The sequence below is a fragment of the Lissotriton vulgaris genome, chromosome 12 (genome assembly GCF_964263255.1).
Source record: "Lissotriton vulgaris chromosome 12, aLisVul1.2, whole genome shotgun sequence".
Lineage (NCBI taxonomy): Eukaryota > Metazoa > Chordata > Amphibia > Caudata > Salamandridae > Lissotriton > Lissotriton vulgaris.
In genome coordinates this window covers 53,663,141-53,691,123 of record NC_141700.1, presented here as the reverse complement: position 1 = coordinate 53,691,123, position 27,983 = coordinate 53,663,141, and the positions used below count along the sequence as shown (strand labels likewise).

At 48.8% G+C, this 27,983-nt stretch overlaps 1 protein-coding gene across 8 annotated transcripts in view; it reads right to left on the bottom strand.

Annotated features, from left to right (window-relative positions):
- Positions 1–27,983, bottom strand: part of PTPRS (protein tyrosine phosphatase receptor type S) — a 521,512-nt gene that overhangs the window by 245,825 nt on the left and 247,704 nt on the right. For all 8 annotated transcript variants that reach the window (XM_086947045.1, XM_086947049.1, XM_086947044.1 and 5 more), the window contains exon 2: positions 21,761–21,904. In XM_086947045.1, the coding sequence (XP_086803171.1) occupies positions 21,761–21,848 (88 nt within the window). In that variant the 5' untranslated portion in view covers positions 21,849–21,904. The remainder of the gene's footprint in view (positions 1–21,760; positions 21,905–27,983) is intronic.

The window sequence follows — 27,983 nt, the reverse complement described above, 5'->3', positions numbered from 1 at the left end:
TAATGCTGTACCAATTTCATATTTTTAAGACTATTGGATACGTTGTGAATTAGCTCTGCTAAAAAATATACAGAAACTAGAACCATGTGGTAGACTGACATTAATAAGTGCCGGTGCTAAGCACCGGAAAAGACCGGGACAAATTAAGCGTATAGGGGAGACGGTCTGTGCGCAGAGCAATCACCGCACCAGACTTGTAGTGTGTTTACAGCGCACCCATAAGCTGTTCATTCAGAAGCCAAGATTTATAACTATCATTCACTTGATTAACTCCGTGCCAAGGTGACGCTGATTAGGAGAGACGCGCTGCCTCGGAGGCAAGGACACCCGCGAAAAACACTTCTCACATTCGCCTTAGAATGACAACACTCACAGCAAAGAATGATATTGAGGGAAGTTTCTGCGACGTCTTGGGTAGAGAGAGAGAGACAGTCACCCTGGGGCGGGTGCACAGGAGTGACAGTCCCCCTGGGGCGGGTGCACAGGAGTGACAGTCACCCTGGGGCGCGTGCACAGGAGTGACAGTCGTCTTAGGGCAGGGGGGAAAGATTTGTTCTAGGAAGAGAGGTCCATTCGAAGAAAAAGTTTGAGGGGCAGAAAGTGGGACTATCACCCCAGGAGGGAGGGGGGATTAGGGGTGATCGGTGACTGATGGCGGGTGAAGGGGGGCAGTCGCTCTGAAGCAGACATCTCCAACAAGCAGCTGCGACCACTGGTAGCTCCTCAGTTACTTGCACGGAGCTCTCCTGAAGTAGTGTGGCTCACTGGTTAGAGGCGGCAGACCCGAGAGCAGAGGACGGCCCGGGACCAGGGTTCGATTCCCGGCGCGGCAGGTTTCTGGACCAGGGTCAGCGGACTCGATAATTCTCTCGCCTCGGTGCCCACTCTGATCAGCGATCACACTCGGCAACTCTGGGCACTAGCTTGCCTCATCTTCACTAACGGCCCCACCAGACCGCCGGGGATGCCTGGTCTCACCCTGGAGATACCCATTAAGGGACCATCTCTCAGGGAAGCCAGGAAGGGTTTCGCAGCGGTCGAAGCGCCTTGGGACCCTACGGGTAAGTAGTGCGCTATATAAATGCCTATACATACATACATACATACTGTGTGACGATCACCCAGGGTGAGTGTCAGTGAGCAAAAGTAGCTCTTATTACAGAAAAGGTAGGAGACCCCTGCTCTGAGGTGAGTGACAAGGGGGCGGGGTGAAAACGGCCTCCCTCTAGGCCAGGGGGTGTTCGGTCCTCTCAGTGGGGATTATCTCATTCTTCTATATGGCCAGTTACCCACAGGGTAACTAGACTGGAGGACTTCCAGAATCCGTGCAAAATATGGGAATAGCGATATGTGTGTGTATATTAAATGGATGGATGGATGGATGCATTTTTAAATACGTAGGGTCTAAGTCTGGCCCCTTCGCAGCCACCCCTTTAAGTACAATTTGTGAATCCTGATATGAAATGAGCGGTACTGGAAGAGTGCAGAGCAGGGAGCAGTTGTTTTCCAAAGGTATAGTGATTCTAAAACTTGGAGTAACTGAGCAAAACAAAGTGAGAACATGTGTTCATGGGTGGGAAGGAGGAGGGCAAGATTACAGTCCAGGGATTGTTTTGCAAAAAAAGTGGTTAATTTCTTAATGATGCATTATTCTTACAAATAGGGATACATTTTGCCTCATCATCTGCATAATTTGGGGATTTTAACCCATAAAAATAGTTTTTTGCTCAAACAGATAATATTTTTTTTTTTTACTAAAAACACCACCACACGTGTTGCCACGCAGTGCCGGCCCTTTTGTCGCTAGGAGGCAGGTACCTTTCAGTTGCTGTACTTGGGTGTTAAACCGATATTAATTTGGTGAAACCTTTTTCCATACGTGTTAATCTGTGTAAAAATGGCAGTACAGTGAAGTAGTATTGCCTCAGAATGTGCTGCGCTACGCTGCATAATTTGCCTTTCCTTGCTGCATAATTTAGTCAACCCTGCTGCATAATTTTGTCCTCCCTGCTGCATAAGTGGAGTGGCCCTGATAATATACAGTCTCTTCCGAAGCATGATAAAGGTGTGGCCATGTGAATGTCACGACGCCCAGTGATATGGGTATTAAGTATTTCTAGATAGCTGGGTCCGCTGGTATATTTCACTTCCTGCATATGTTGGTGATGTTTTGATGAACCTATTCCACTTTATAGACTTCTCTCTAAAGTAGCATACTTGGTTTTGTTTGAATGAACAAGGAAAATAATGTTTAAAAAAAAACGGAAACCCTGGTCCGACTAAGATGAATGGGGGGATGAAGCATGGATAAACCCCCTTGCTTTTGACAACCCCGGCTTAACCCTGTTGCATGTGGCTAATAAGACATAGCTCTGTGGGTTGAGTGTCCAATGCTGGCGCCCGCCAACCGTAGTCTCGAAATTTAAAGGACTTGGGGTTTGATTTTGATCTTGGCGGACATGTCACTCCACCACAACGGTGACTGACAGCCCATCTGTACACATCAAACCCATAGGATATAATGGGATTTATATTTCGGCAGACAAAATATCGTTCACCATTGTGACTGAGTAACGAGTCCGCCAATATATGACTCTGGCTGTACGTCTTTCATCCCGCAGAGAACGAAACAAGGCGTGCTATAGGCGGTGAAGAACAAGACGGCTCAGGAGTCCCCGGTGTGAGACATTTCATAACCGGGGATCACGATGGTTTCCACCAAGACCTGCATCCGAGGTGAAGCCAGGTTCCTCCAGGGACCCGGCCGGAGGTGTCTCCTCCAATGAAGTCTCGGTGACACAAAGAGGCCCAGAAGGCTGCAACACACCCGCACGGTAAATGCTGCGGGGTTACAGACCTGATGCATTCACTCTGGCAATCCCTGTCCCGGCTCGTCAGGGCCAATAAAAGAGAAGTGCACTGAATTTAATTATGGACCGGCGAGGAGGAGGAGGGAAAACAAACAATGAGGCATTGGGCGAAAGGGGGTAGAAGTCCGAGACATGTTGAAACATGACGGCAGAGAGGGAACGAGAAAACCGCCGAGGTGAGGGGAGGACAGGGGGATCAAGTGAGGAGGGAGAAAGCAAGGAAGAAAGTGGGTGCTGTAAAGTGCCAAGGAGGGTGGAGTGGAACGGGTCACCGACGGGATATTGGGATCAAATATTGTGTGGACAGAATATTGTGGCAAAAATCTCGTGGACCAAAATTTCGAGAAGGTTCCGGCAACGAGGTAAGTATAGATTTACTCTTCTTAACTCCATATCTATGTCCCTTGAACATATATATATTGTCCAGGTGCATATATGTGGAGTTCTGTATAGTAAAACTTTGCTTACCTATAGAAACGTATCTTCACGATATGTGTCCTCGATAGTCTTAAACCTATATGTGATATTTCTGTTTCTGATATTCTGCCTATGTACCCTACAATGGAGAGAGGAGGAATGAACAGCACAGAGAGGGGAAAGCGAGGACGAGGAGGTGCAGATAGGGGAAGAGGTAGGTAGACCTGCCGAGAGGGTAGTGGAAAGGAGCTGGAGACAGAAGGAGAGACATAAGGGAGGAGGCAGAGAAAGACTGGGTGAGATAAAGAAAGGAAAAAAGTGTGCGCGGAACTCAAACGGAAGGTGGAGGAGGTAAACATCGCGGAGGGATGAAGGTGGAGCAGCAGAAAAAATACAAAATACAAACATGAAGGAACCCTAGTGGCTTCCTGTGTCTGCTGCATAGATGAGGTAAACTGAAGGTGGTAGGGTGAATCCTACCAGGGAGGGCCAGCCTATCATCCCTCTCTTCTTGATATGACGACCCCCTATGAGCTGGGCATTAACCCCTTCGCTGCGGGGGATATTCCCCAGCTGTGCTGGGGGGGGGGGGGGGGGCGCACAGCGCTCACATGCTCTTGACTCTTGACGAGCTGAGCTCGTCATGAGGCACGGCGCTCCTGTGCTCATGACGAGCTCAGCTCGTCACAGCCACACCCGTTCCTGTGGAATGCTCAGCACAGCAGTGGAATTATCCCCGCATGCCAGCGTTCCACGGCTCATGACAAGCTGGGCTCGTCATGAACGCCGTGGCTCATGACGAGCTCAGCTCGTCATGAGCATTCAAGGGGTTAAGGAGGCCTGTTGTTCAAGTGCCAAGAGGCATTGCACTGTGACCTGGCCTCAAAACACATTGTAATCCTGTTATAGATGGTATCTGTCTCCCCATATGACAGATTGGAGCACGCCACGCCCTCAACGTCATCGAGGGCTCCAGAGTCCCCCTTCCAAATGCATGCTGGTGCTTCCTGCGAAGGCCGATAGGGCTGGGGCAAGAACAGTCACGCCTGACCTAGTTTACCTCACAGGCCAAGAGGCTACTGTGAAAGCACGAAGGCCTTTTATTACCGCGTTGGCATCCACCTGCCCATGAACACTAGAACCCTCACACACAAGAACCCTCACTCACCAGCGCCCACCCCCTTCCATGCAGACCCCGCCTCCCCGGGTCAGGAGCCTCTCGGACACCGCGGGTCACTGTTCACGCAGAGTGGGCAGGAGGGCGCGGGGGTATTCGGCAGCCATCTTGCATTCTTCCGCCCCTGCAGGCACGCGACCAGTGTCCAGGGCCCATTGTGAGCCTGGCATCTCTGCTGCACAGAGGGCAGGCTTCTTATCCGGTGGCAGCTGCGGACAGTGGCCGCATTCACAGGTCTGCGACCCTCGCCCACCACCGACAGCAGTGAATGCCAGGCCCGATGCCAGCCCCGCTAGATCAGGTCGGCCCCGGGCAGTCCACGCGCCCACTCCGCACGTGCAGGCAGGTGCTTCCAGCTCCGGGAACACGTGCAAAAATACTCCAGTGAGGAAATGCAAGGGCCCACAGTCCCCGCGGTGATGGGAGTGTACGGGGAGGTGCTTCTCAAAAAGGAAATATTTTCACTGAAGACTAAAACTGGGAAAAAATTGCATTCGGAAGTGCACATTTCCACTACACACGGTTCGTAATTCTGCCCCAAAAGCTTGCACGAATAAATGCGATAAAGTGGGAAAATCTATAACTTTGGGTTTTCCTTCTATTAGCACACTGTTGTTTTTATGTAACACAAAACAAGGTATAAATCTACGTCACACCGAGAAAGCCACCAAGAATATATATATCTACACATACAATTACAAACTGAGAAAAAACAGTTTTGAAAACGTGGAACCACTGAAATTCACTGGTATTGAAACGTAACGCGCACAACTAACATTTTAAGGCACATCACCCACCATATTAAACATTTTTTTTCTATGCCGTTTTCCATTTGGTGCTTTATGCATGCCAGGCAGTGAGAGTTGTTGTGTGAGTTGCATATCATAACCAGGGCCACTAGGATTATATGATTGTGCAGCTGAGGTATTTTTCACAAAATTATAGATTTGCCGCATTTGCCACATAATCCATTATGAAGTAAAACTATCACAAAATGTGCTACATTACGCCAAATAATTAGCTTTTTCTTGCCGCATAATTTACTCAAGACTGCCACATATTTTGGCCCTCCCTTACCACATAATTCCAGTAGCCCTGATCACAATTGAATTTCAGTGGCCAGTGAGCCAGAACCACAGCTCTGTTTTAAACTTGGGTTTCAGGTGAATTTGTATGTTTTTTTATTTTAGAATACACTTCATTCCGAAATTTGGTCATGCGGCATGGCCATCCATCCTTGTGCAGGTGCCCTGCTCTGCGCATGAACTGGCCACCTGCAGCGGACTGAGCGTAGGACCTGGCCACAAGCCAAGCCCTGCGGCAAGAGTGTCCAACCACACATGCCTGCGTCTGGGCGCAGCTGGGATTGGCTGCAGGGCCTGGACCTCAGCCAGACCTGCTACCAGCCCGCCACGGGCACCCCGTCTTTACTCCGCACTATCCCTATTGTGCATGGCATGTGGTGGCCATCCTCCCTGTCTTTTTTGTCTGTCTCTCTGTCTCACAAAACCCTCTCTCTTTTTTCAACCCTTTTACAAATTAGCACAGCACATCAGATTTGTGATTTGTTTCTCTCAAAATGGTAGCAAATCTACTACTTAAAATGGTGACTCAGTGTTGTCTTTTGCATGGCGAACCACATGCTGTTTTCTCCTAGTTTGCTACAGAAGCTTTTCTCGCCCCTGTGTTGATCCCACCTCTAAGGCACTATGACTTCAGACACCGCTTATGTGCCACCTCCCCCATTAGTGAGGAGAATTTTTTCCACCGCACAAAAGGGTTTTCAAGATGGTGAAAACATTCTGCAGAGCCCATCTCCAACCATCTCCAACAAAGGAGCCACACAATATTCAAATGCTCGTTAGATGTTTATTTCTTATTTTTCATTCAGCAGCAGAACCCAACATGGAACACCAACGCGTTTCAACTTACGAATGCAACCGGGCAACCCCTGATATCAGATAGCAATAGTGCCTCCCTAGAAGCATATGTGTGCAAAAAGGAAGTAGGGAACTATGGGCAGTTCCCCAGTTTTAGGTGGGTGGAGAACAGCTCTTTTATATGAACACTGTACAACAGCACCCACACTCTGAAACTGCTCACCATAAATGTCGGTTTTCCAATCAGAGTTTGGGAGCATAAGGTTAGCATAGTGCCATTCATGCCGAGCTAGAAAAGTGACAACGGCCTTTGCTGGTGCATATACTTATAAAACAGTAGCTCAAAAAAAATGAGTAGTGGAAGGATCCATGTACTGTGTCCATGCTCCGGGGAGGGACAAACACTTGAGCAGGAAAGAAGCCTACAGCAGCTGACTAATAAGAAGCAAGCAAATGAGAGTGACAATAAAGCCAGCCAATGCTAAGCAACAGGCAGCCTCTAAGCTCACTGTTAGAAAACAAAAGGTCTTGAAGAGACAGCGCAGGTGCTGTCAAGGTGAGACCTAAAAATGGGCAATTAAAACTCCTTTTGCTCTTGGTCCTAAAAAAAGAGTCATATTATCAGCCAATCCACCTACCCCAGCTCCAAAACCCTCCTCTTGGCGTAAACTGGGCCTGCAGCTGCAGAAGGATCGGGATTCATTCTAGAGAAACAGATTTCCTTTCAAAGTATTTTTATATTTCATATTTCCTTTCCATCCAGAGTCAATAAATATTTTGTTCTGTTTTTAAGTTGTATATATATATATATATATATATATATATATATATATATATATATATATACACATACACACATCTGCTGTGAGTGCGACTGGAGGAGAGAACAGTGCTGTTGTAGGTGGAGAGAAGAGTGAAAAAGAGGTGAGACTCAGGCAAGCGTGGAGAGACCAGGGAAAATCAGGGTAGAAGAAGAGTGTGGGAGGTGGGGCGCCAAATATAGGGTGAGGAGGACTGAATTAAGAAAAGAGAGAATAGGGAGAGGGACATTGCACAGTTTAGGGGGAAATGAGCGAGATTTTAAGGAGGGGGATGAGTAGGAGGAAGATGGGGTAAATTGAGGATTAAAGCTGTAGAAAGAAGAGACTGATAATACTGAGACGATAAAGTTCGAGAAATGAAATAGAGTTCGTAATCTGAGTAGAGGGAGCAAGGACAGGGAATGATGTCAAAGAGAGTGGACTGAAGGACTACTAAGGAAAGAGATAAGAGGACGAAGAGATAGGAAGTCGAGAGAGGAAAACCAGCCACGCAAGAGAAAAGGGAATGGGTGAACAGGAACAAGAGGTGCAAACTGAGAGTGGAAGAAAGTAGGCTGAGGGACGAAGAGAGGAATCTGAGGTGAAGGAGTGAAGAGGAGGGAGAAAAATTAGGGAAGAGATGGATTGGCGAAACTGGGAAGAGATGCCAGAAAGCAGTGACAGAAAGCACATGTAAGGAGGGTGGAGAGACAAAAAGTGAAAGCTGGGGCTGGACTAAAGAAAATGGTGGAGGGAATGGAAAACGCCGGCGTATGGGGACTCACAAGGGGCTGACAGCCCACCAATTGCTCACCATTGGTTGGCTTTATTGTTAACACATTTGCTTGCTTCTTATTCAACAGCTTTCATTTCCCCAGCATGTCCATCTTGTTTCAGTCCCTCCCCTGGAACATGGGCTCTGTACTCTCTCTTTGGGGAACGACTGCTGGTGGCCGCCGGAACTTGGACCCACCGCGAAAGAGAATGCCCCAACCTCGGCATCACCCTTGAAAGAGAACTCACCATGAAAAGTAAGTCAATCCCGCCTCCTCAGACTGCTTCCACATGCTGCGCAAAAGTTTCAAGTGTCTCCCCATCAGCACCAGGATGATGGTACCAGGCCCTCATCACCAGTCAGGTGGACTACAGCAACGCACTCTGGTAAGCATGCACCACCATCGACTCATGCAATGACTCCAGGCAATCCAGAACAGGCCTCCAGAGTGATCCTCAACCTGCCCAAGAGAACCCACATCACCCAGCACCTAAAAGACCTCCACTGGCTCCCAGTCGATAAGAGATGCCATTTCAAGCTCCTGACTTACGCCCACAAAGCCATTCACGACCAAGGACCCGCCTACAGGAACCACTGCTTGCGCTTCCACTGACCCCCACGGAACCTCCGCTCCACCCGCCTCGCTCTCGCATACGCCACTGCCACGCCAGAGGACGCTCTTTCTACCATATCGCCGCCAACGCCTGAAACACCGTCCCCCTCCACCTCCGCGCAGCACCCCCTTCTGACCCATTTCAGGAAGGAGCTCAAGACCTGGCTCTTTGACTGAGACCTGCAGCAAGCGCCTGGATACCCTCTCAGGTGATCAGATGCGCTATACAAGTACTACTTGACTGACTGATTAAATAAAAAATCAAAGCAAACACCGCCCAAGCCATTCCACTGGTGGGGGCATGCGTTCTATGCACGCACATGCATACGTTCTCAAGCAGGCATGTGCATAAGTGATCATGCATCAGTGAAATGATGCAGCCAATCGCATCATTGCGCCTTTAGTTTTCTTTTTCTCACAATGCTGCGCAGCATTAGGAAATAGCCTGCTGCAGTAGCCCATCGCCAAGAAGCACTGGCAAAGCCAGTAGGGTCCAAAGGCGAGACCCATTGGCTTTGCCAATGCGTATTTGTGTGCATTACTGGAAAATGATCAAAAAAAGACCAGAATGATTTTAAAAATTCAAAAGGATAAAGAATAGAGTGGAAAAAGCATTGGCAAAGTATCGGCCCCTCCAGTTCTGGACCGGAAAGCCCTTTTGAGTGGATGGGCACTCGAAAGAGGAAGCCAAGGGGGAGGGAAGGCGAAATGAGTATCCCAGAAAAACAGAAGAGGAGAGAACGGAAACAAAATGGAGTCGAACGAAGACAGAGGCGGGGAAGAAAGGAACTAAGAGCATTACAGAAAATGGTAAAGAATGTGAAAAGGCGCAGAAGGAAAGGCCGAATGAAGCCAGAGATGAAAAGGCGCAAAAGGAGGCCAAAAAGAGTCACAAGAAAACAAGAGAAAGTGGGGCTAAATAAAAAAGATCTACGCGAAAAGGAGAGACGAAAGTGATAGGAGCGTGCTGGGGGCGGGAGAGAGTCGAGGGGGCGACGGGGAGAGCGAAAAATAGACTGCAGGGGCCTGCGCCTTCTGCGCTCTTTCCAGGCCGGTTATTACACGTGGGCCATCGAGGCCGCCGCCCCTGGGCCCCCGGCTCCCCTCGCCTCCGCCTGGCCAGCCGGGACACGTCTGCGCGGGGCTCCCCGTGCCCGGGGCCCGCCCTGCCCACAATTACAGGCCTCCGACCAGAGTGGAATTAGCACTTCTGTTCCGGAGCCAAGCCCGGCCCACGCCCGGCCCGGCACGGCGTGGCACGCCAGGCCTTGTTTACGACCTGACACCCTGCCAGCCGGGGCAGAAAACCCTGCCTCGGGGGCACGAGGATTCAATAACAAGAGAGCCGGGGCAGGTGAGGGGAGGCCCCGCGTCGCGTGCGCGCACCGAGCGCCCGGGGCACCCATAAAACACACCCGTGCCAAGGCCAGGCCCACCGGGGGCGGCGCGCAAGAGACTAATGCCAGGGTGCAGCCGAGAGAGGCGGGGCCGGGGCGCAGCTTAGAAACATGCCAGGCTGGTGCCAAGCGCCCACTCGGAAGAGACAGCTTAAAGACATCCTGCGCACGTCACGGTGTGTGCCAAAGGAAGGCCTGCAGGGAGCTAGCATGGAACCCCTCCAGCGAGCAAGAGACGGCGTAAGACTCACGGGAGCCCACCTATAGCTCCTCACAGGTGTGCCATGCGGCAGCTCAGCTCACAGGAGACTCCGGGGCTCGGAACCCCGAGACGACGCACCTTGTAAACACGATGAGCGACGGACAGAGCCCTGTTCTCAGGACACCCGACAATCACATCAGTGTACGTCCCCGGTACCTTACTAAAACGTGCACCCCCCCCCCCCCCCCCCCCCCCCTTCACAGGTCCTTCACTTTTCTAATGGAGCAGGGCGAGAAGGCAGCCCATTCGGAGGAGGTCGTTCAGGGCCACATGGGCATCTTCAGAAGTAGACTTTTGGAGAAATTGTACACCAGTTTCAACGTACTGGTTATCTTTTAGAAATAGAATTCAAAGGGATAGGACTTGTAATTGCCTGCATATTACCTTCAACTCTTGCCCTTGTCAGCAAGCCATGGCGGTGCCTGGGACGATCAGCCTTTTGTTACAACAACTTGTCGCAAGAGTCTTGTCACATCGAGAGGCCTCGCTTTGAAGTCCCATTCCCTTTACCATCAGTTTCAGAAGGTACAGAGCATTGCCTTCTCTCGTCGAGTGAACACAAAGCGCTTTTAGCATCGAAAGTAGTCAAAACACGCTTGGTAGGATTTGCAATATTAAGAAAAACAGTTGGAAGTGTAGTGTACCGATTGTCATGGAAATCAGACATCCTTTTTCAGTAAAGGTGGACAATCTCGAAGAACAACCATCAGTAGATAGGTCGTCAATCGACCGGGAGTACACTTCACCATCTTTTCTTGCAACAGTAATAACAATCATAAACGCTCCTTTCTATGAGAACTATCCCGCCTCGTAGGGGATTCTTCAAACCCTTCCAGTACCAGAGCGCCATAATTTGGCAAGAAAGTCCACCTGAGCTTCAATAAAAGATGCACACCATCCTTCCACATCTCTTTGCTACGTACCGGTGGTGGCGTCTTATTAATTTACAGTATAAAATCTTTTAACACCTAATATTGAAAGAGATAATTTTATATATGGCACTAACAACTGCAAAATTTACAGAACCACTGATTAAAAAAAACGAAAATACATATAACTCTATCCGGAACATAATAGGGATGAGGAGAGAGGAATTAATAAATAACCACATTTATAATTTGCACACTCGGAGTAGTATTTCCTACTTAAAGACAGGATGAATATTTCCCAGTGCAAACTCAACATCTAATATTTTATGTGGTACTAACAACGTCCAAACTTCCCAGACCAAACTATAAACCCCGCCAGCGTCTTCTGATCTGGGATGCATTATTTCTCACTTCTTCATTGTTGAGTCTTTTGCAGCAGAACTCAGATTGGGCGATGACCACGGACTCTGAAAACAAACCATGCTGATCCTGGTCAGGCTAAAGTTTTCCTCGGGCATTTCACTACAATACTTATTCCTGGCTATCTGCCCTGAAATGGAACCAACATGTAACTACCAATTTTACATTTCATATTGGTAAGAGCTGGTGTTATCTGGTGGAAGATGCGCTCTTATTTATGTAGCAAGATGCTTACTTCAATTTTATTTCAAACTTTAGCTTCACTTGTATTCTATACATTTTTAATATCTCGACCCTTCTCCAAACCTGTACCTTTTGAAAAATTTCGGAAATGATTTTCTAGTCCTAAATTTTCATCTGTATATTTTTTCTGCCATGTTATTTTTCAGATCTATTACTTTAACCTTTAGTGCTTGTTCGCATTTATTCCTCAGGAATTCAACTCCAACTATCGCCAATCAAACCTTCATTTGAGGATAGTGCAACGAACATTTTATTTGTTTAGTAAAAACAACTAAAGATTCTTACAGCTGATAAACCAGGTATGTTTGCAAGTGAGTACTTGTAAAAGAAGTCATTCGCGTCTGGTTTCTTTTTGATTTATAACACTTTTCTGCATTTTTCCTAGGCATAAATCATTCTAATGTCATGGCAGTTTCCTCGAGCTATTTACTATTTCTATACAAAAATACACAAAAAGGCAACATCTGCTGTATAGACAAAGATGTCTTTAAATTTATATTTAAAGTATTTATTTTGACCGGCTTCTAAAGACAAATAACAAAACACAAGTAAGCCACCCTGGCATGTTCTCTGGGACAGGGACATGTCTATTTTTGTATTGTAATTGTATTGTAATTGCATTTATATAGCGCTTACTACCCCTGACGAGGTGTCAAAGCGCTTTTTCTGCAGGTAGCACGCTACTCCGGGACCCATAGAGGATTAGTGTTGCATTAGTACAGCGAAACATGCAAGTACATTTTAAGTGGTGGATAGGTTAGTCAGTTATTTGGATTTGGAATGATAGCAGAAGGATAGAGGAGGACAAAGGTTTGTATTTATGTATCGCTTGTTGAAGCACGCTATTCAGGAAGCCTATAAAGGATTAGTGGTGAATTAATATGGTGAAATATGAGGTAAATTCAGTGGTGGATAGTAGTCTGTTACTTGGAGTGAGAAGGATATCAATCCGGGGGGTCCCAATGAATTGAATTTTGTTCGATAGGTCCCCCACCCATGCTAGCTGGTCGCACCTGAGAGCTATGCTCGATGATGTATCTGCGGGTGGCTTCAGTGGGGCTGTGATTCAAAATGGCGTGGTCATCCAGACTGTATCACTGACGCGTCAGCAGGAATTAAAGATTGTAGCATCACTGCTCATCAAACCTAAGTGCCACTTGGCTTTGGCTCAAAACAAACCCAGGTGTGCATATCACATTGGAGATATTTATTCGAAATCGTAAGAAGTTTGCACAATAATTAATAGCCGTAGTTTGTTGTTGAAATGGCCAGCCCTTTGTCTTGCTTTGTCATTTCAATAAAATAATTTTAACAGTGAAAACGTAAAATATATATTGGTGTAATATAGAGAACACTGATCCTACAGTGAAGATCATTTAATTGTTAAATATAGAACTATTCATAGTTATTTTGAATATTTAGTGATAACAGCAAGCTGCATTTTCCTAAATTCACCACCAGTATAAGCTTCATTTCAAACGTTAAAGATGTGACAGAATACAAAATAGATTAACATAGTTGGCGCTGCTCACACTGTACAGAATTGGTTAGACCTTGAATTTTAAAGCCAATGCTTTGGTTTTTATTGCAGCCTTTGTGCCTGTTGTTGGTGCTGGCTGTATAATTTTCAGCAGGGTTCTTAAAGCCTTGTGCTTGGAACGGGCTGTGTGAAAATGCCAGCTGAGACCCACAATACAATGCTCTCTGGCACACAGACCCCAGCCTGGGACTCAAAAGCCTGGTAAAAGGAAGCAGAAAACCTCTGCACACAAGCCAAGGCGGATTGACACACTTCAGCAGAATCAGGCAACCTATAAAAACCCCATAGTCCACGATGGCCTGTTCCCATCTACTATAAGCTCTTTTTAATGGACACAGTCCCGGACTTGATGCCCCGTCGCCTGGGTCCTGTGTCCTAGCTCCATCCATTCTTTGGTCTACCAGAAACACTAACGTGATAAGACCAGGCAAGCAACACAGTCCACCCGAGCTCAGGGCTGGTGGCCAATGGAAAACTCTGCTAGGAGCCCACTTCCCAGTGTGACCAATGAATACCTCAGGGCTAGTATCCAAGTGGCCAATGAAATCCACATCAAGGGTAATGACTTCAGCATTACCACGGTCCAATCCAAGACCACCTACTGTCCAGCCTTAGGACCAATGGCATCTTTCGATAATAACCACGGCTCCCTACTGGGACCCGTCCTAGGGTTGATCCAAGACAACCAACACGCCAGCCTCGGGACCACTTGCACCCTCAGATCTTACTGTCCTATTAGGTCAGTGAGTGGGCTGTATCTTGGCAGCATGTCGGCCTGTTTTATGGTGTGGCTCACTGGTTTTTACTGTTGATTTCCATTATAGTACCACAAACATTTTGTGCTTCAGGCACAAATGCCTGCAGTCTCCCATACCTTGCAAAATGTCCACGCAGCGTGACTTTACAAGTTTAAACATGGTCATATTTGCAAAAGTGGGACATTTCTTAGCCGTCTGATTCGCTAATCAGGGACACTTTTATTTTGGTGCCCAGGCCTATTTTCTGTCCCATTCCCACCCTGGCCCTGTTCCCTACATCTGGGTCCATGTTGACATCACAAGTGGAAATCATTGCTCGGCTCGGGCATGGAGGGACCCGCCTGTCTCAGCACCAGCTGGACCCGGAGAGGGGGAGACACATCCCTCGCACTGGTCTCTCTGCTGCCGACAGATTCCATCTGCCTGCTAACAGAGGCCGCAAAGACGACGCAAACATGCCCTCGGGCAGGGCTCAGCCGTTCTGTCGAAATGTGGTGGAAGCAGGTGGGGCCGGCTACGACAGCGCGAAGGGGGAAACAGCCTTTACAATGAGGTTTTTACCTCGTTGTACCTTTACCATGCAGTTTTTAGCACGCATACATTTACTGCAAATATGCATTTACCACGCATGCCAATACCTTGCATTTAAGGTAAGTTTGAGTGGGTAGGGGGACCTCCCCCCACAAATACATTGTTTTTAAATCTAAAAACAATGCGTGGTATTGGCATGCATTGCAAATGCATATTTGCGGCAAAAACATGCGCGTAAAACATTTTTGGACAAAGGCATGCAAAGTATTTACCTGCGTTGTACCATCTTACAACCCGCAAAAGAAGGAACCGGGGCACAGAACCACTTAAAGGCAAAACCAACTCCTACCCACAGGGCGTGCCGCCTCTCTCTGCCGAGGTAACAGGTTTACCAGGAGGACGGGGCATGTCTTGGGCCAGTTGCAGAGATGGGAGCAGGCAGGGCTCCTGAAATTATGCGATTATTCAGCCGCAATGTTTTCGCATAGTTAAGGATTTTATGCATTTAACACAATCCATGATCTGCTGTATTATCTGCAGGTTCCAACAAAAAGGAAATGTAGTTTTTAGCTCGAACGGTTCAAAAGTTACTAAAAACGCAGCCATACGTGTTGCGGCTCAGAATGAGACGCTTCTCAAAGGTTGACTGGTCACCTTTCTTTTGGTTATTGTTATATTTAAGTGTTAAACTGGTACTAATGAGTTACAACCTATTCTCAGACAGGGTTAACAGGCTTTTCTGGTCGCATAATTTAGTCGACACCGCCGTATAATTTGGCCTTCCTCTGCTGCATAATTCCAGTGGCCCTGGATTAAGGCTGGGCGGAATTTGCGTAGTTGCGCTACGCAAAGCTCCGAGAAACAGTAAAAAATCTCTGCAAGCACGCTGAGTTCTGCGAACATGCGGAACGGACTGTTCCACCCGTTCGCAATTTTGTTTTCCTGTTCGCAAACGCTATTTGCGTGCTCGGGGGGGGGGGGGGGGGGGATTATCTTGTGAACACGCATTTTGAAAGCGAGAACAAGCAAAAAATTCAGCGAAGCCACGGAATTTTTAGCAATTCCGCGTTCTCCGCGGAACGCAAAATTACCCAAATTCCATGAGCAGAACGGAATTTACAGCCCAGGCCTACCCTGGATGCGAGTAACCTCCATCTCAACGTTTTATTGCAATGCAGCCGCTCATCCTCCTGAGGCTGATAAAATGAGCATCACAAAGGTGGATTCGTAATTGCAGGTATTTCATATAGGGATGCCCGCTTTATATGAAGATCTTATTAGTATTCAGACACCCCCAGGCAGGTGGGGTGTATGTGAGAGGTCTGTGTGTGGGTGTGTGAGAGATGTAGGTACACTGCCTTGAGTGGAGAAGTGGCCGCATCTCCCCTGAAGAGATGTTCTTCCCCTTTTTAATCCGTTTTGCCTCAGTGGTGATACCAGAAAATTCCTGTAGTTTGCTTTCAGCTTTAGACATCCTGAGGAGTATAGCGTCGTTCTGCAATGGATAGAATCTCGGAAATCTGCATGCACAAAATGAAAAGATGGAGAAGTGTGGCTCAAAGGTTAGAGCGCCAGACCCTGATGCAGAGGTCTAGCCCGGGACCAGGGTTCAATTCCCCGCCTCGGCGGGTCTTGGGCTCAAAATTCCACGGACCTGATAATTCTGGCCTTGGTGCCTATTCCAATCATGGAGTCCCACTCTGCAACTCTGGGCAATAGCTTGCTTAATCTCCACAACGGCCCCCACAACGCTAAGGATGCCTGGCCTCCACCTTGGGGGTGCCCAGGAGTGGACGCCTCACAGGGAAAGCCAGGATGGGTTCCACAGCGGTAGTCGTACAAGCGCCTTGAGACCCTTGCGGGTGATTAGTGCGCTATACAAGTGTCAATTTACATTTTCACATGTTCATTTTCTGTCGGCTGCTGTCTGCATCAGTCCCTCTCTCGGATAAAACCGAAACTACATCCGATCCCGGTTCTCATCTCTCAGCCTCAAATTGCTGAATCGGTCCATTCCTTAAATCACATTAGATGAGAAATCTCACCTTGAAGGCCGCATCTAAAATCTGGCTACAGAGACATTTCCTGGACTGTTAAAGGCTGGGGCGAGAGGCTTCTGTACATCCTTCTATTACTAGGCCCTGCACTTAGGTGCTCTTAAAATACCTTTCGCAGAAACTGGCCGTCTCCGAGGGCTCCAGGGAGGTTAATGGACGGCGAACCATTGCCTGTGGACGTGGGGATGCCGGAAAAGAGCATCCCTGGCCCTCTGCCTGCACTGCACAACTCTCTCCACCCTCCAGGAGCAGGCCCTGTTCCTGCCACACGTCATCACACCGGAAATGCAGCTTCCTGGTACAAGGGGTCCCGCCCAAGAGCCTGGCACTCTTAGGGAGCCTTTCTGACCCTGTACCCCAAAGAGTGCTGAGCCACATACCCAGGGCTACTGGAATTATGCAGCAGGGGAGCACCTAACTATGCAGTGCGGAGCACCACAGTATGCGACAGGAGAAGGCAAACTATGCAGGATACTTTGGCAATTTTTTGATAAAATGACTGCATTCTTTTGTAATTTTGACACATGGCAATGTTGTCTAGCCAAATAGTTCACTTCGTCACTTAGCAGTCTGACAAGTAACTACTGACATAAGCAACTTAAAGATGACTAGTTAACCTTTGTGCAGGCCCTTTCGCTGTGGCCAAACAGGTTGCCAAGTTTTTATGAACTTTTGGTCCGTTTGAAATAAAAAATTGATTATTTAATTTGCAGATTATGAAGCAGGTGTTGGATTATGTAGCAAATGCAGCAAATTATGGGGAGCAGGGTCAAGACTGATTTGCATATGGCTGGGTCCAAACTGGGGTGGCGAAGTGAGCTAAAGAACGATGATGGATTCAACCCAGATCTGTGACTGGGGATGAATGTTTGATTTGTTCAGCATTACGTCCATCATCTGTTTTCTTTGCTTTAGACAGTGGTGCTGCATGAATTAACTTATGAAACTGTAATGCAACGAGACTGCAAGCTCACCTTATCCTGCATGTTGTTTCTAACCCACAGTGTAACTCGCCGATCGTTTGTTTGTTGTACACATTACTACGAGTTGTACATATTATAATGGGTGCTCTGACGTCACAAGTGCCCTCATTCAAACCAATATAAAACTTGAAAATAAACATCAGGAAAGCAGGTCTCCCTCATATGACAACCCCCCCCCCCCCACACCCCCCGCTCCTGTACTGTTGTCCATCTCTCTCACCCCTCCAGCACATGGTTGCCTCTTCCTCCCCCGTGTCACCCCTCCAGCACTCGCCCCTCCCCCTTCGGTACTCTGCCTCCCGCACTAGCTGTTCCCTCCACCCTCCACCCTCTGACACTCAGTACTCCCGTCTGCACTCCACCCTCAATCCCCTCAGCACTCATTCTCCCTCACCTCAGTCTTCGCTTCCTTTCGTTCGTCTCCTGTTCGGTTTCTTCCCTCCGCTCCCCCACCTTTCTCCCTGCAGTCCTCCTCTCCTCACCCCTCCTCTTCCCCCCTTCTAGTTTCTCTAATGGCCGATGATTTATTTCAGCTTTTATCCTGATTGAAAAGTTTGCATTTTAGATTTGATTTATTGAAATGAAAATGGAGTGACATCACTCGACGCCAGCGGAGATGTTTAATTCAATCAGACGCCGGTCAAGGTGACCCCGGCCTGCTCCGCTGTCCGTCCTTGAGCAAGGTGGCCTCCCAGCATGCACCTGGGCGCCGCGTCCCGGCCAGGGGGACAGGCAGCTTTCATCATGCCAGCCGGGGTACATGTGGCATCGGGCAAGGGGCATCCGAGCGGGCGGGGGCAAGCAGCATCCAGTCCACGCTCGAGGGAGGCAGGCAGAATCAAAGACAGGAGAAAGGCAGCATCCAAGACAGGGAAAAGGCGGTATCCAAGACAGGGCAAAGGCGGTATCCAAGACAGGGCAAAGGCGGTATCCAAGACAGGGCAAAGGCGGTATCCAAGACAGGGCAAAGGCGGTATCCAAGACAGGGCAAAGGCGGTATCCAAGACAGGGCGCAGGCAGCATCCAAGACCGGGGGCAGGCAGCATCCAAGACCGGGGGCAGGCAGCATCCAAGACCGGGGACAGGCAGCATCCAAGACCGGGGACAGGCAGCATCCAAGACAGGGGACAGGCAGCATCCAAGACAGGGGACAGGCAGCATCCAAGACAGGGGACAGGCAGCATCCAAGACCGGGGACAGGCAGCATCCAAGACAGGGGACAGTCAGCATCCAAGACGGGACAGTCAGCATCCAAGCGGGCTGGGGCAGGCAGAATCCAAGACAGGGGGCAGGCAGCTTCCAAGACAGGGGGCAGGCAGCTTCCAAGACAGGGGGCAGGCAGAATCCAAGACAAGGGGCAGGCAGAATCCAAGACAAGGGGCAGGCAGCTTCCAAGACAGGGGGCAGGCAGCTTCCAAGACAGGGGGCAGGCAGCTTCCAAGACAGGGGGCAGTCAGCATCCAAGACCGGGGACAGGCAGCATCCAAGACCGGGGACAGGCAGCATCCAAGACGGGACAGTCAGCATCCAAGCGGGCTGGGGCAGGCAGAATCCAAGACAGGGGGCAGGCAGCTTCCAAGACAGGGGGCAGGCAGAATCCAAGACAAGGGGCAGGCAGAATCCAAGACAAGGGGCAGGCAGCTTCCAAGACAGGGGGCAGTCAGCATCCAAGACAGGGGACAGGCAGCATCCAAGACAGGGGACAGTCAGCATCCAAGACAGGGGACAGTCAGCATCCAAGACAGGGGACAGTCAGCATCCAAGACAGGGGACAGTCAGCATCCAAGCGGGCTGGGGCAGGCAGAATCCAAGACAGGGGGCAGGCAGAATCCAAGACAGGGGGCAGGCAGCATCCAAGACAGGGGGCAGGCAGCATCCAAGACAGGGGGCAGGCAGCATCCAAGACAGGGGGCAGGCAGCATCCAAGTGGGCTGGGGCAGGCAGCATCCAAGACAGGGGGCAGGCAGAATCCAAGACAGGGGGCAGGCAGCATCCAAGACAGGGGGCAGGCAGCATCCAAGACAGGGGGCAGGCAGCATCCAAGTGGGCTGGGGCAGGCAGCATCCAAGACAGGGGGCAGGCAGCATCCAAGACAGGGGACAGGCAGCATCCAAGCGGGCTGGGGCAGGCAGCATCCAAGACCGGGGGCAGCAGCATTCAAGACAGGGGACAGTCAGCATCCAAGCGGGCTGGGGCAGGCAGCATCCAAGACAGGGGGCAGGCAGCATCCAAGCGGGCTGGGGCAGGCAGCATCCAAGCGGGCTGGGGCAGGCAGCAACCAAGACAGGGGGCATGCAGAATCCATGCTCCGCGGGCAGGCATCATCCACGCTCCGGGGGGCAGGCAGCATCCACGCTTCGGGGGGCAGGCAGCATCCACACTCCTGGAGGCAGGCAGCATCCACGCTCCTGGAGGCAGGCAGCATCCACGCTCCTGGAGGCAGGCAGCATCCAAGACAGGGGGCAGGCAGCATCCAAGTGGGTGGGGGCAGGCAGCATCCACCCTCGAGGGAGGCATGCAGCATTCTTCACCTCGACAAGGGAACACTCGACAAGGGAACAGGCAGCATCGACAGGATAGACCTTCCTATCAACCGAGGGCAGGCAGCATCACAGCCAGGGGCGCAGACAGACACCAAGCAAGGGGACAAGTAGCCTCCAAACGAGAGATGCAGGCAGCATCCACACCCAGATAATCTTCAAGATTAGTTGCATCACTTACAAGGTCATATACGCAGAAACACTGTCTACCAAACTAAACAAGCATGTGCAATGCAATGGGACTCACATTTACGCAAGACCTATTCCATTGCAAAACGGTAGTCATCTCAGACAATGGGGGGGAGAAGGGGTGAGAACGCACGGACAACGGTAGGAAGGGGAGAGTAGAGAAGGCAGCAGGAGAACCTCATTAAAGAAAATAGTGCTCATAGTCTAAATAACAAGTACAGTGTAACACTCAAAGTGAAGGGGCCAGTAGCCATGGGAGGATACAAATTACGACATGGCCCATAATAAAGAGGGACTAACAAGCCTATAAACAAATCCGAAAGCAGCATTTAAGAAGGACAAAGACACAAGCCAATGAAAAATATGGGCGGACCTTCCCTCACATACTGAACTACAGTAGATATTCACCAGAGCAGCGTTTGCGCGCTGACTCTAGCCTCCACCTAAAAACTAACTACCCAGAAGTGATCGCCAGACAAAGAGTTCAGTCCTTGGTAGATTAGACACTAAACACTCCAGGAAGCAGCAAACCTTCTTGGTCCTTGACCCCAGGAAGTGGAACAACACCTCCAAAATCAGAACAGCCCCAACCCTAACAGTCCAGGAAGAAACACCTCTTCAAGAAATGCCACCTCACATCGACGGACTTCTCACCCCTTCCACTAGCTCTTCCTCTGTCGTGTAGTTCCTAGGAGTCCCCCAGGACCTGCGCATTTTGGATTACCCAAACTGAGGGCTTGGTGTCCCAACTGCTTCCAGACACCCCCATAGGATCTGTCAGCCATTAGACCAGCTAGCTGTACAGTGCCACTACCACCCCCCTATTCTACAGTGGAGTAGGTGGTCTCTGGCAACCACTGAACATGACAACCCTGATTCCTCAGGGATCGTGGAAAACAGTACAGTACGTTTCACTCAGACACTCTCAGAGAACACACAGGATGGCGATTAGGACGTTTCAATAAGAATTTATTGGTCCACGACAGCCTTGTGTGAAACACATGTGCTGAAACGATGAAGAGACAGAAGCATACGAAACAGATTGCTAGTACCAATCCCCCCATGTACCCCCACTTGGCCTTGCCCCCTGTACAGTGCTACAGTGCCAACCAGCTAAATCCAGGCTTTAGAAACACCAAAACATACATACAACCATGATGCACTTCTCAGGCTTAGTGCCTGTAGCATTTTCAGGCTTTTCTGTGGTACTTTTAACCTGCTGTGTGCAATCGGAGGACATGCAATGCTTTGATGATGTACATTTCTGGGGGGTCTGCATTCAAATTGTAATAAGGGCCCATCGTCCATGGGTCCTCGGCTTTAAGGAACATTGGAAAGCTTAACTGCAGGGAGCGGGTTCTCCCTCTTAACACAAGGAAGACAGATCTCAGAGGAAGCCAGAGGGTGCACATAACTGAAATATGAAAAGGGTCACCTACTTTGAGCTAGGCAGCCAATCAGCAGCGAGCAGAGGACAGTCACAAGCGCAAGGAGTGTCGCCATCCCTGGGCCGCAGAGGATCCGCATGTCTGGCACCCGGATCAGGGCGACTCAGAGCGTGCCAGGGCGGGAAGCGTCAGAGTCTGCGGAGAGAGAAACACAAGAATTAGCAGGCGGCTTCTAGGAGCTTGCACGGTCAATTGATGGAAACACAGCATCCCACACTACCCAGGAAATCAATGCACTGGCCACTGCGGGAGACACCCCAAGATGGCAGAGCTCCTGGCACCCTGCTGCCCACTTCTGGCACCAGTGAGACCTGGCACTGTGGACAGAAGAGGCATCAAAAGGGGGCACAAGTGAGGAGGATGGACAGGGGACTTAGGCACGGCGTAGAATGCACAGGTGGAGGGCCACAGGTTTTATATAGAACACAGACAGATACGAGACACAGGCAGAGGGCGGATGGACCACAGGCTGAGGGAGCGAAGAGACAGGAGCAAGAGGCACAGAAGGCACTGGTTAAAGGGACAGGTGCAGTGCAAGCGGAGGAAGTACAGGAAGGGCAGACTGCAGAGGAAACACGATAGGGCGAGGAAGCAGGCACAGCCAGAGAAGGACCAGGCGGTAGAGCCCTCCTATCACCGTTGCTGCACTGAGAGCTCTGCAGACACAGGATGCCACCCCCACCTCCCACCACCACCACACAGGCCATGCAAATCAACTCATGCTCGTTTGTATGAAAGGGCTGGGCCTGCAGGCTTGGGCCAGACCCGGGGCTGGGCTTGGAAGTCTGTACCGCGGACCTAAGCTCGATAGTGGCCATGATTGATTTTCGCCAAGTCCTGCAGTCCTATTTTATCCATCACCCACTGCCCTGGAGTCTTTATTCACCCTAACCCTAATGTGTCCCTCATACCCAACACCCCTTGCTCTGTCCTCCTCAGCTGTGGTGTCTCCATGGGCCTCACCAGCCTCAGACCCGGTCCCTCCATCCCCCGCAGCCCTGATTGCGGCATTGTTTTCAGCCCTGATTTCATATAACCTAGATTTATTTCTCATTTTCCCCCTTGGTACTGTTTCTCCATCACCTTCAGCCCTGATCTCTCCAAACCCAATCTAGGTTTACCCATTCTTCCAACCCAGATTTCTCCATCACTTTGTTCCAAGATGTCTCCACCTCCCTCGGCCCGGATTTCTTCTGGCCGCCTGGATCTGTCACTCATCCATAGATTGGATTTCTCCTCAACATTCAGCCCTATTGTTTCCATCAACCCAGCACTGATTTCATGATCCCCCTCAGGCCGAATTTCTCAACCATCCTCAACTCCACGTTCTCCGTTATGCGCCTCCAGATGATGGAGTTTACATTCTATATGTCGTGTTCAAAGAAACAAGGGTCACCCTACTCACGAGGAACCTATATGTAGTAACAAGCATACACTTTTATAGTACATGAATAATTGAAACTATCCAGAAGGCAGAAGTAATGCTGGTTCACAGCATGCTGAGCTTTTTAACCGAGCTCTCAAAATGTATGAACTGTTCACATTCTCAGAAATACAAGGTTTTAAAAGAATTCTAAAAAAATGGAAGGGGATATCTAAGGACTCTGCAAGGGCAGGAGAGGTGAGCTCTGAAGATAACTGATTCTGTTTGGTAAGGTCTAAATGCCCTACAACAGGCATAGAGGTTGCAGAGACCCGTGCTGGCATGGGTGACGACGGCGACCTCTTTTGCCTCCTTGGAGTCTTCGCGATGACAGGAGCACTCCTGAGCATCTCCCCGCTCCCTCCGTCTCCGCATCACGGGCACTCGCCCGGATAAGATGTGACAAGCCTGGCAGAGGAAGAGGCGTTGGGGCGCCCAGCACTTAACACGGCGGAGCCGCCTGTCACAATGAGCAGCACCGGTGCTCGCCAGGGCGGAAGTGGCAGTCAGATGCACCCCGCTGCAGGGTGCCCATGTGAGGCGAGGCACGTAGGCTGTGGCGCAAGCATGGACCAAGCGCCACACAGAGTGGGCCACTTGGTCCAAGCGATGTGATAATGGGCTGCATGCTAGAAGGCTGAGGTCAGTAGTTAAATGGTTGTGTTTTTGGTCTAAGGGCATTGGTGCAAGGTCAAGTTATTGGGGTATGGTAAAAGGTAATGGATGGAGAAGGGATGGGGGAATGGTCAAGGCTTCTGGAGAATGATCAAAGGACCACGGCGCCTAGCCAGAGGTTTGTGGATAATGGCAATGTTTGCCGTGTGTGGTACAGCGTTGTTGAGGATCACAGTCATGACACATGGTAGAAGAGGTGTGAGAATGGACAAAGCAGTCACAGTCGAAGAGACCCGATGCATGGCCAAAGAGTTAGAATCCATAGGCGATGGATTGAGGTGCATCGTCAAATAGCTCTGTATGGTCAGAGATGGGATGTGCATGGTGAATTGGTATGGGCCATGACCAAAGCGTCATGGTGCATTGGCAAAGGATCACAATGCACGTTGAAAAGGTTTGATTTATGTGGATAAAAGAAGAGCAACTATTGTGTGTACGAATATTCCCAACAACTAGGGAATGCGGTGGATCAACCCACGGCTGCCCTTTGAAATCCGTTCAGGTGGCCAAAAGGCTTTATTGTAGGGCCACAGGGTTCCTCTGGTCAGTCAGCAGTATCTGAAGGTCATGCCGAACGGTGCTAGGGCTTTACCACAGCTTCTGGGACTCATGCAGCCAACACTGTATGATATGAGGACCTTGAATTGGGTGCAGAAGGGCATACCCGTTTCATTTAGGTTTGCACAACTCTTAACACATGATCTGAGGGTCCTGTCTCGGAATCCATGGACTTTCTAAGATTCAATGCAGAGCACATGATTTGAGGTACAGATTAAGTTTACCGGGTTGGCCAGCACTCATCTGAGATAGAATAGACCACTACCCAGAATGTCTTGCAGCAGAAGGTGGCTTCACTAGCATTTATTTTGCAGTGCAAGTTAAGAGGGCGAGCAGATCCTGCAGTTGGTGGCTCATGGGATACTTGCTGCAGAAATATAACTAATGTTTTGATTTACTTCAAGCAAGAAGGTGCGGCAACTGCTATGAAATACTGTCTCAAGTTTGTAAATAATGTCTACAAACAGGCGGCTAACTGTGGCTACCTTATCTTCCATTAGCACAGTAAAAATAAAACATCTTCTCACTGGTCCAGCTCAGTGAAATGTAAGAGCTGAGGACATTCGAGGGGCACTGCCACACAACCACCACGTCTCCATGAGTCTTACAGGTGGCACTGGGCTATTCACCAACAATAATGCACCCAACAAGAAAAACACACACATTAATGAACCTATCATATAAAAAGTTCCCAAAACAACGCCCCAACAGATCACAGTAGATACACCGATGCCACACTACCACGCGTCCAGTACTCAGTGAAATGACAGAGGGATGACAGTCTGCTGCTGCTAACACCAAAAGACACAACCACCATCTCCAGTGCAACCTAACACAAGATACATCACTGAGCCAGTGTCTCGGCACCAACCATGGGCCAGTCAATCAGAACGCATCAGATGTACCAACACCACAAACAAAACAGCACCAAGCTTTTCCTAGAGCCGAGTGTCGCAAGTCAGACACACCAGGAATAGCAATCCTCCTTTGCATGAAACCAACACAACACCAAAGCCAAACTACTGCCTGTCCATCAGCAAACACAATCGTTCAACATCAATAACACAATCGAAAAAACACGATACAAAAGTGTGCACCGCAGCAATCACAAAAGAAGACAACAAATGCACCCTAACCACACCCAAAATATCAAAACAGCATATAAAATACACAGGATCTACCTGCTACCCCAAAGACTGAACAGATAACAGAATACAATAGTCAAACCAAACGACTGTCATGCGACTGTTTGAACCAACATAAAATATTAGAAACAATGCTAAACTAACCACAAGAATTAACAGCCCACTAGACCACTTTACTACATGATGCCACCAACATCATCTACAATCTCCCCCAATTTGCTGCAAAATGGTCAGCCTCCACCCTCAAAGCTCAGGAACCAGAGTGGGAAAGCCTCCTGGAACACTGCTGGCCCTCTCCAGATGCAAACACATCACTGGTATTACCACGACAACTACCCATAAAGTAACATGGCGACTGATTGGAAATTTAATTAGTCCACTGGTAAAACAAGGGTGTCACCCACTTAACAATTACACACACAAGTGTCGCTGGGACCCTTCCGGGTAGCTAAACGCGTTATAAATTTGCGGTAACATATCAATGGGCACAACGCGTAGCCCTGTGACTCTACTACAGCACACCAGACAATCTTCGAACACTCACTGCACAACATACGCAATGACCTGCCGCTAATCTGCAAGACTGACTGAAAATGCAGTCTACGCAGGCCGCAGCGCCACCAGACTACATACAAATCTCTTAATATACCATGACGTTTGTGATGTGTGCGCAGAAGAAATACTGCCAACATACCTTCCTCCACTATACATGGTACTCCATTCTAAGCTACTTGGTGCAATATGAAGAGAAGCAGCTCTAGGCTACCCTGCTGTGCCTGTGCTAAGCACAGTGATGTCATCAATGAGGTCATTTCAGATGTCACATTGATGTTATTAAAGAGGTCATTGAACCAGTCATGAGTGTTGTATGGCGGTGTATGGCGGGGACGAGAGGCAGAGTTATTTGAGTTAACTGGAACTGATGAATTCCAGTATTTTGTTTTGTTTTTTTGTTTACAATGTTATGTTTTAGCTGACATTTTCAGCTAATTATAATGTCACTTTAACTTTTGTTTTTTTCTGTGAATGTCTCAGGTTTTAAAAGAATGTAAAGTAAGATATAACTATAATGTCTCGTTAACCTTTAAGGTTTTTTTTGTGAATTTCCCAGGTTTCAATTTTTTTTTCAAGTAAGATATTATAACTATACCCAACTATAACATCAAAGGTTTGCGTTTTCAGTGAATTTCTAGGTTTTTTTTAAATGTAAAGTACGATTTTTATTACCATATCCGACTTTATCACTTTAACCTTTACTCCCAGTGAATATCTAGGGGTTTTCTTGTATGTAAAGTGAGATTTTATTACTGTACCGAACTATGCCGAGCCTCCGCCGCGCGCGCCGGTGTTTCCTGTATATGCCCCCCCCCATCTTCTGAAAGACTGCCCGCACACCGTTATTTATAGCCGTGTTGCAGGAGTTTTTACACCATATAATTCCCTTGGCTGAAGGAGTCGGGTGATTGCATCACTCACACGTGTCGCTGAAAGTCCCAGGGGTGATAAATGCTTTTCTCAGTGTGTACAGGTGATGTATCCAACAAGCATCCGGGGGAGGGGGGGGGGGGCGAGGCTTGATGGAAGGCGTGGCGGAAACGGAAGCGGACGTGGATGACGTGAACATGGTACCGCACTCCGCCTTCTGCAGCAGGTGGAAAGTGTGATTCAAGCACCCCCAAAAATAACAGGCTCAGGCCTGCCAGGGAGGGATCAGATGAAGGCACGACACCGCCACGCGCACACGTCACACAGCTACTTATATTTTACGTAAAGCATGGCCGGTTATAAGATGACGAGCCTGGCCCGTGAATGTTCAGAGGGAAAAAGCTCGAACCATTTATTATAATTAAGGCTCCCTGTTTTTACAGTTAAATGCAGACAGAAAACATTCATTTTCGTATCTGTATTTATTTTTAAATGTGGCTAAAAACGGAAATTGGGTTGCTTTTTGGGTAATTCTAAATACTGTCTGCCTGCCAGGCCAATAGATGTGTGGTTTGCCTGATAAGGGGGTTAAAAAAAAAGGAATTTTAGTAGAGAGGCTTTAACTGCGGTAAATGTGCAGAAGGTCGATACTGAAATTTGCATATCTTCATATAAGTGCACCGATTTATGTTCTGTGGGTGTTCACAGCTCTGAAACCTGGCAGGCGTTCACGGATGAGTGCATATTTATTTGTTAAATAAATGTGGAAATATACTCATTTCAGCTTACTTTTTCCACAAAACCCAAAATAAATATGGATCAATACAGATAAAATTAGCAAAAAATAAATATGGATAAATACAGACGAAAATGGTAAAAAAAAAATACTATAAAACCAGGAGCCCTAATTATAATTCTCACCGTTCTATTGTATTTATTATTTGTTGTGTGAAACGCCTTCACAGGTCATAGCAATAAATAATCTCAG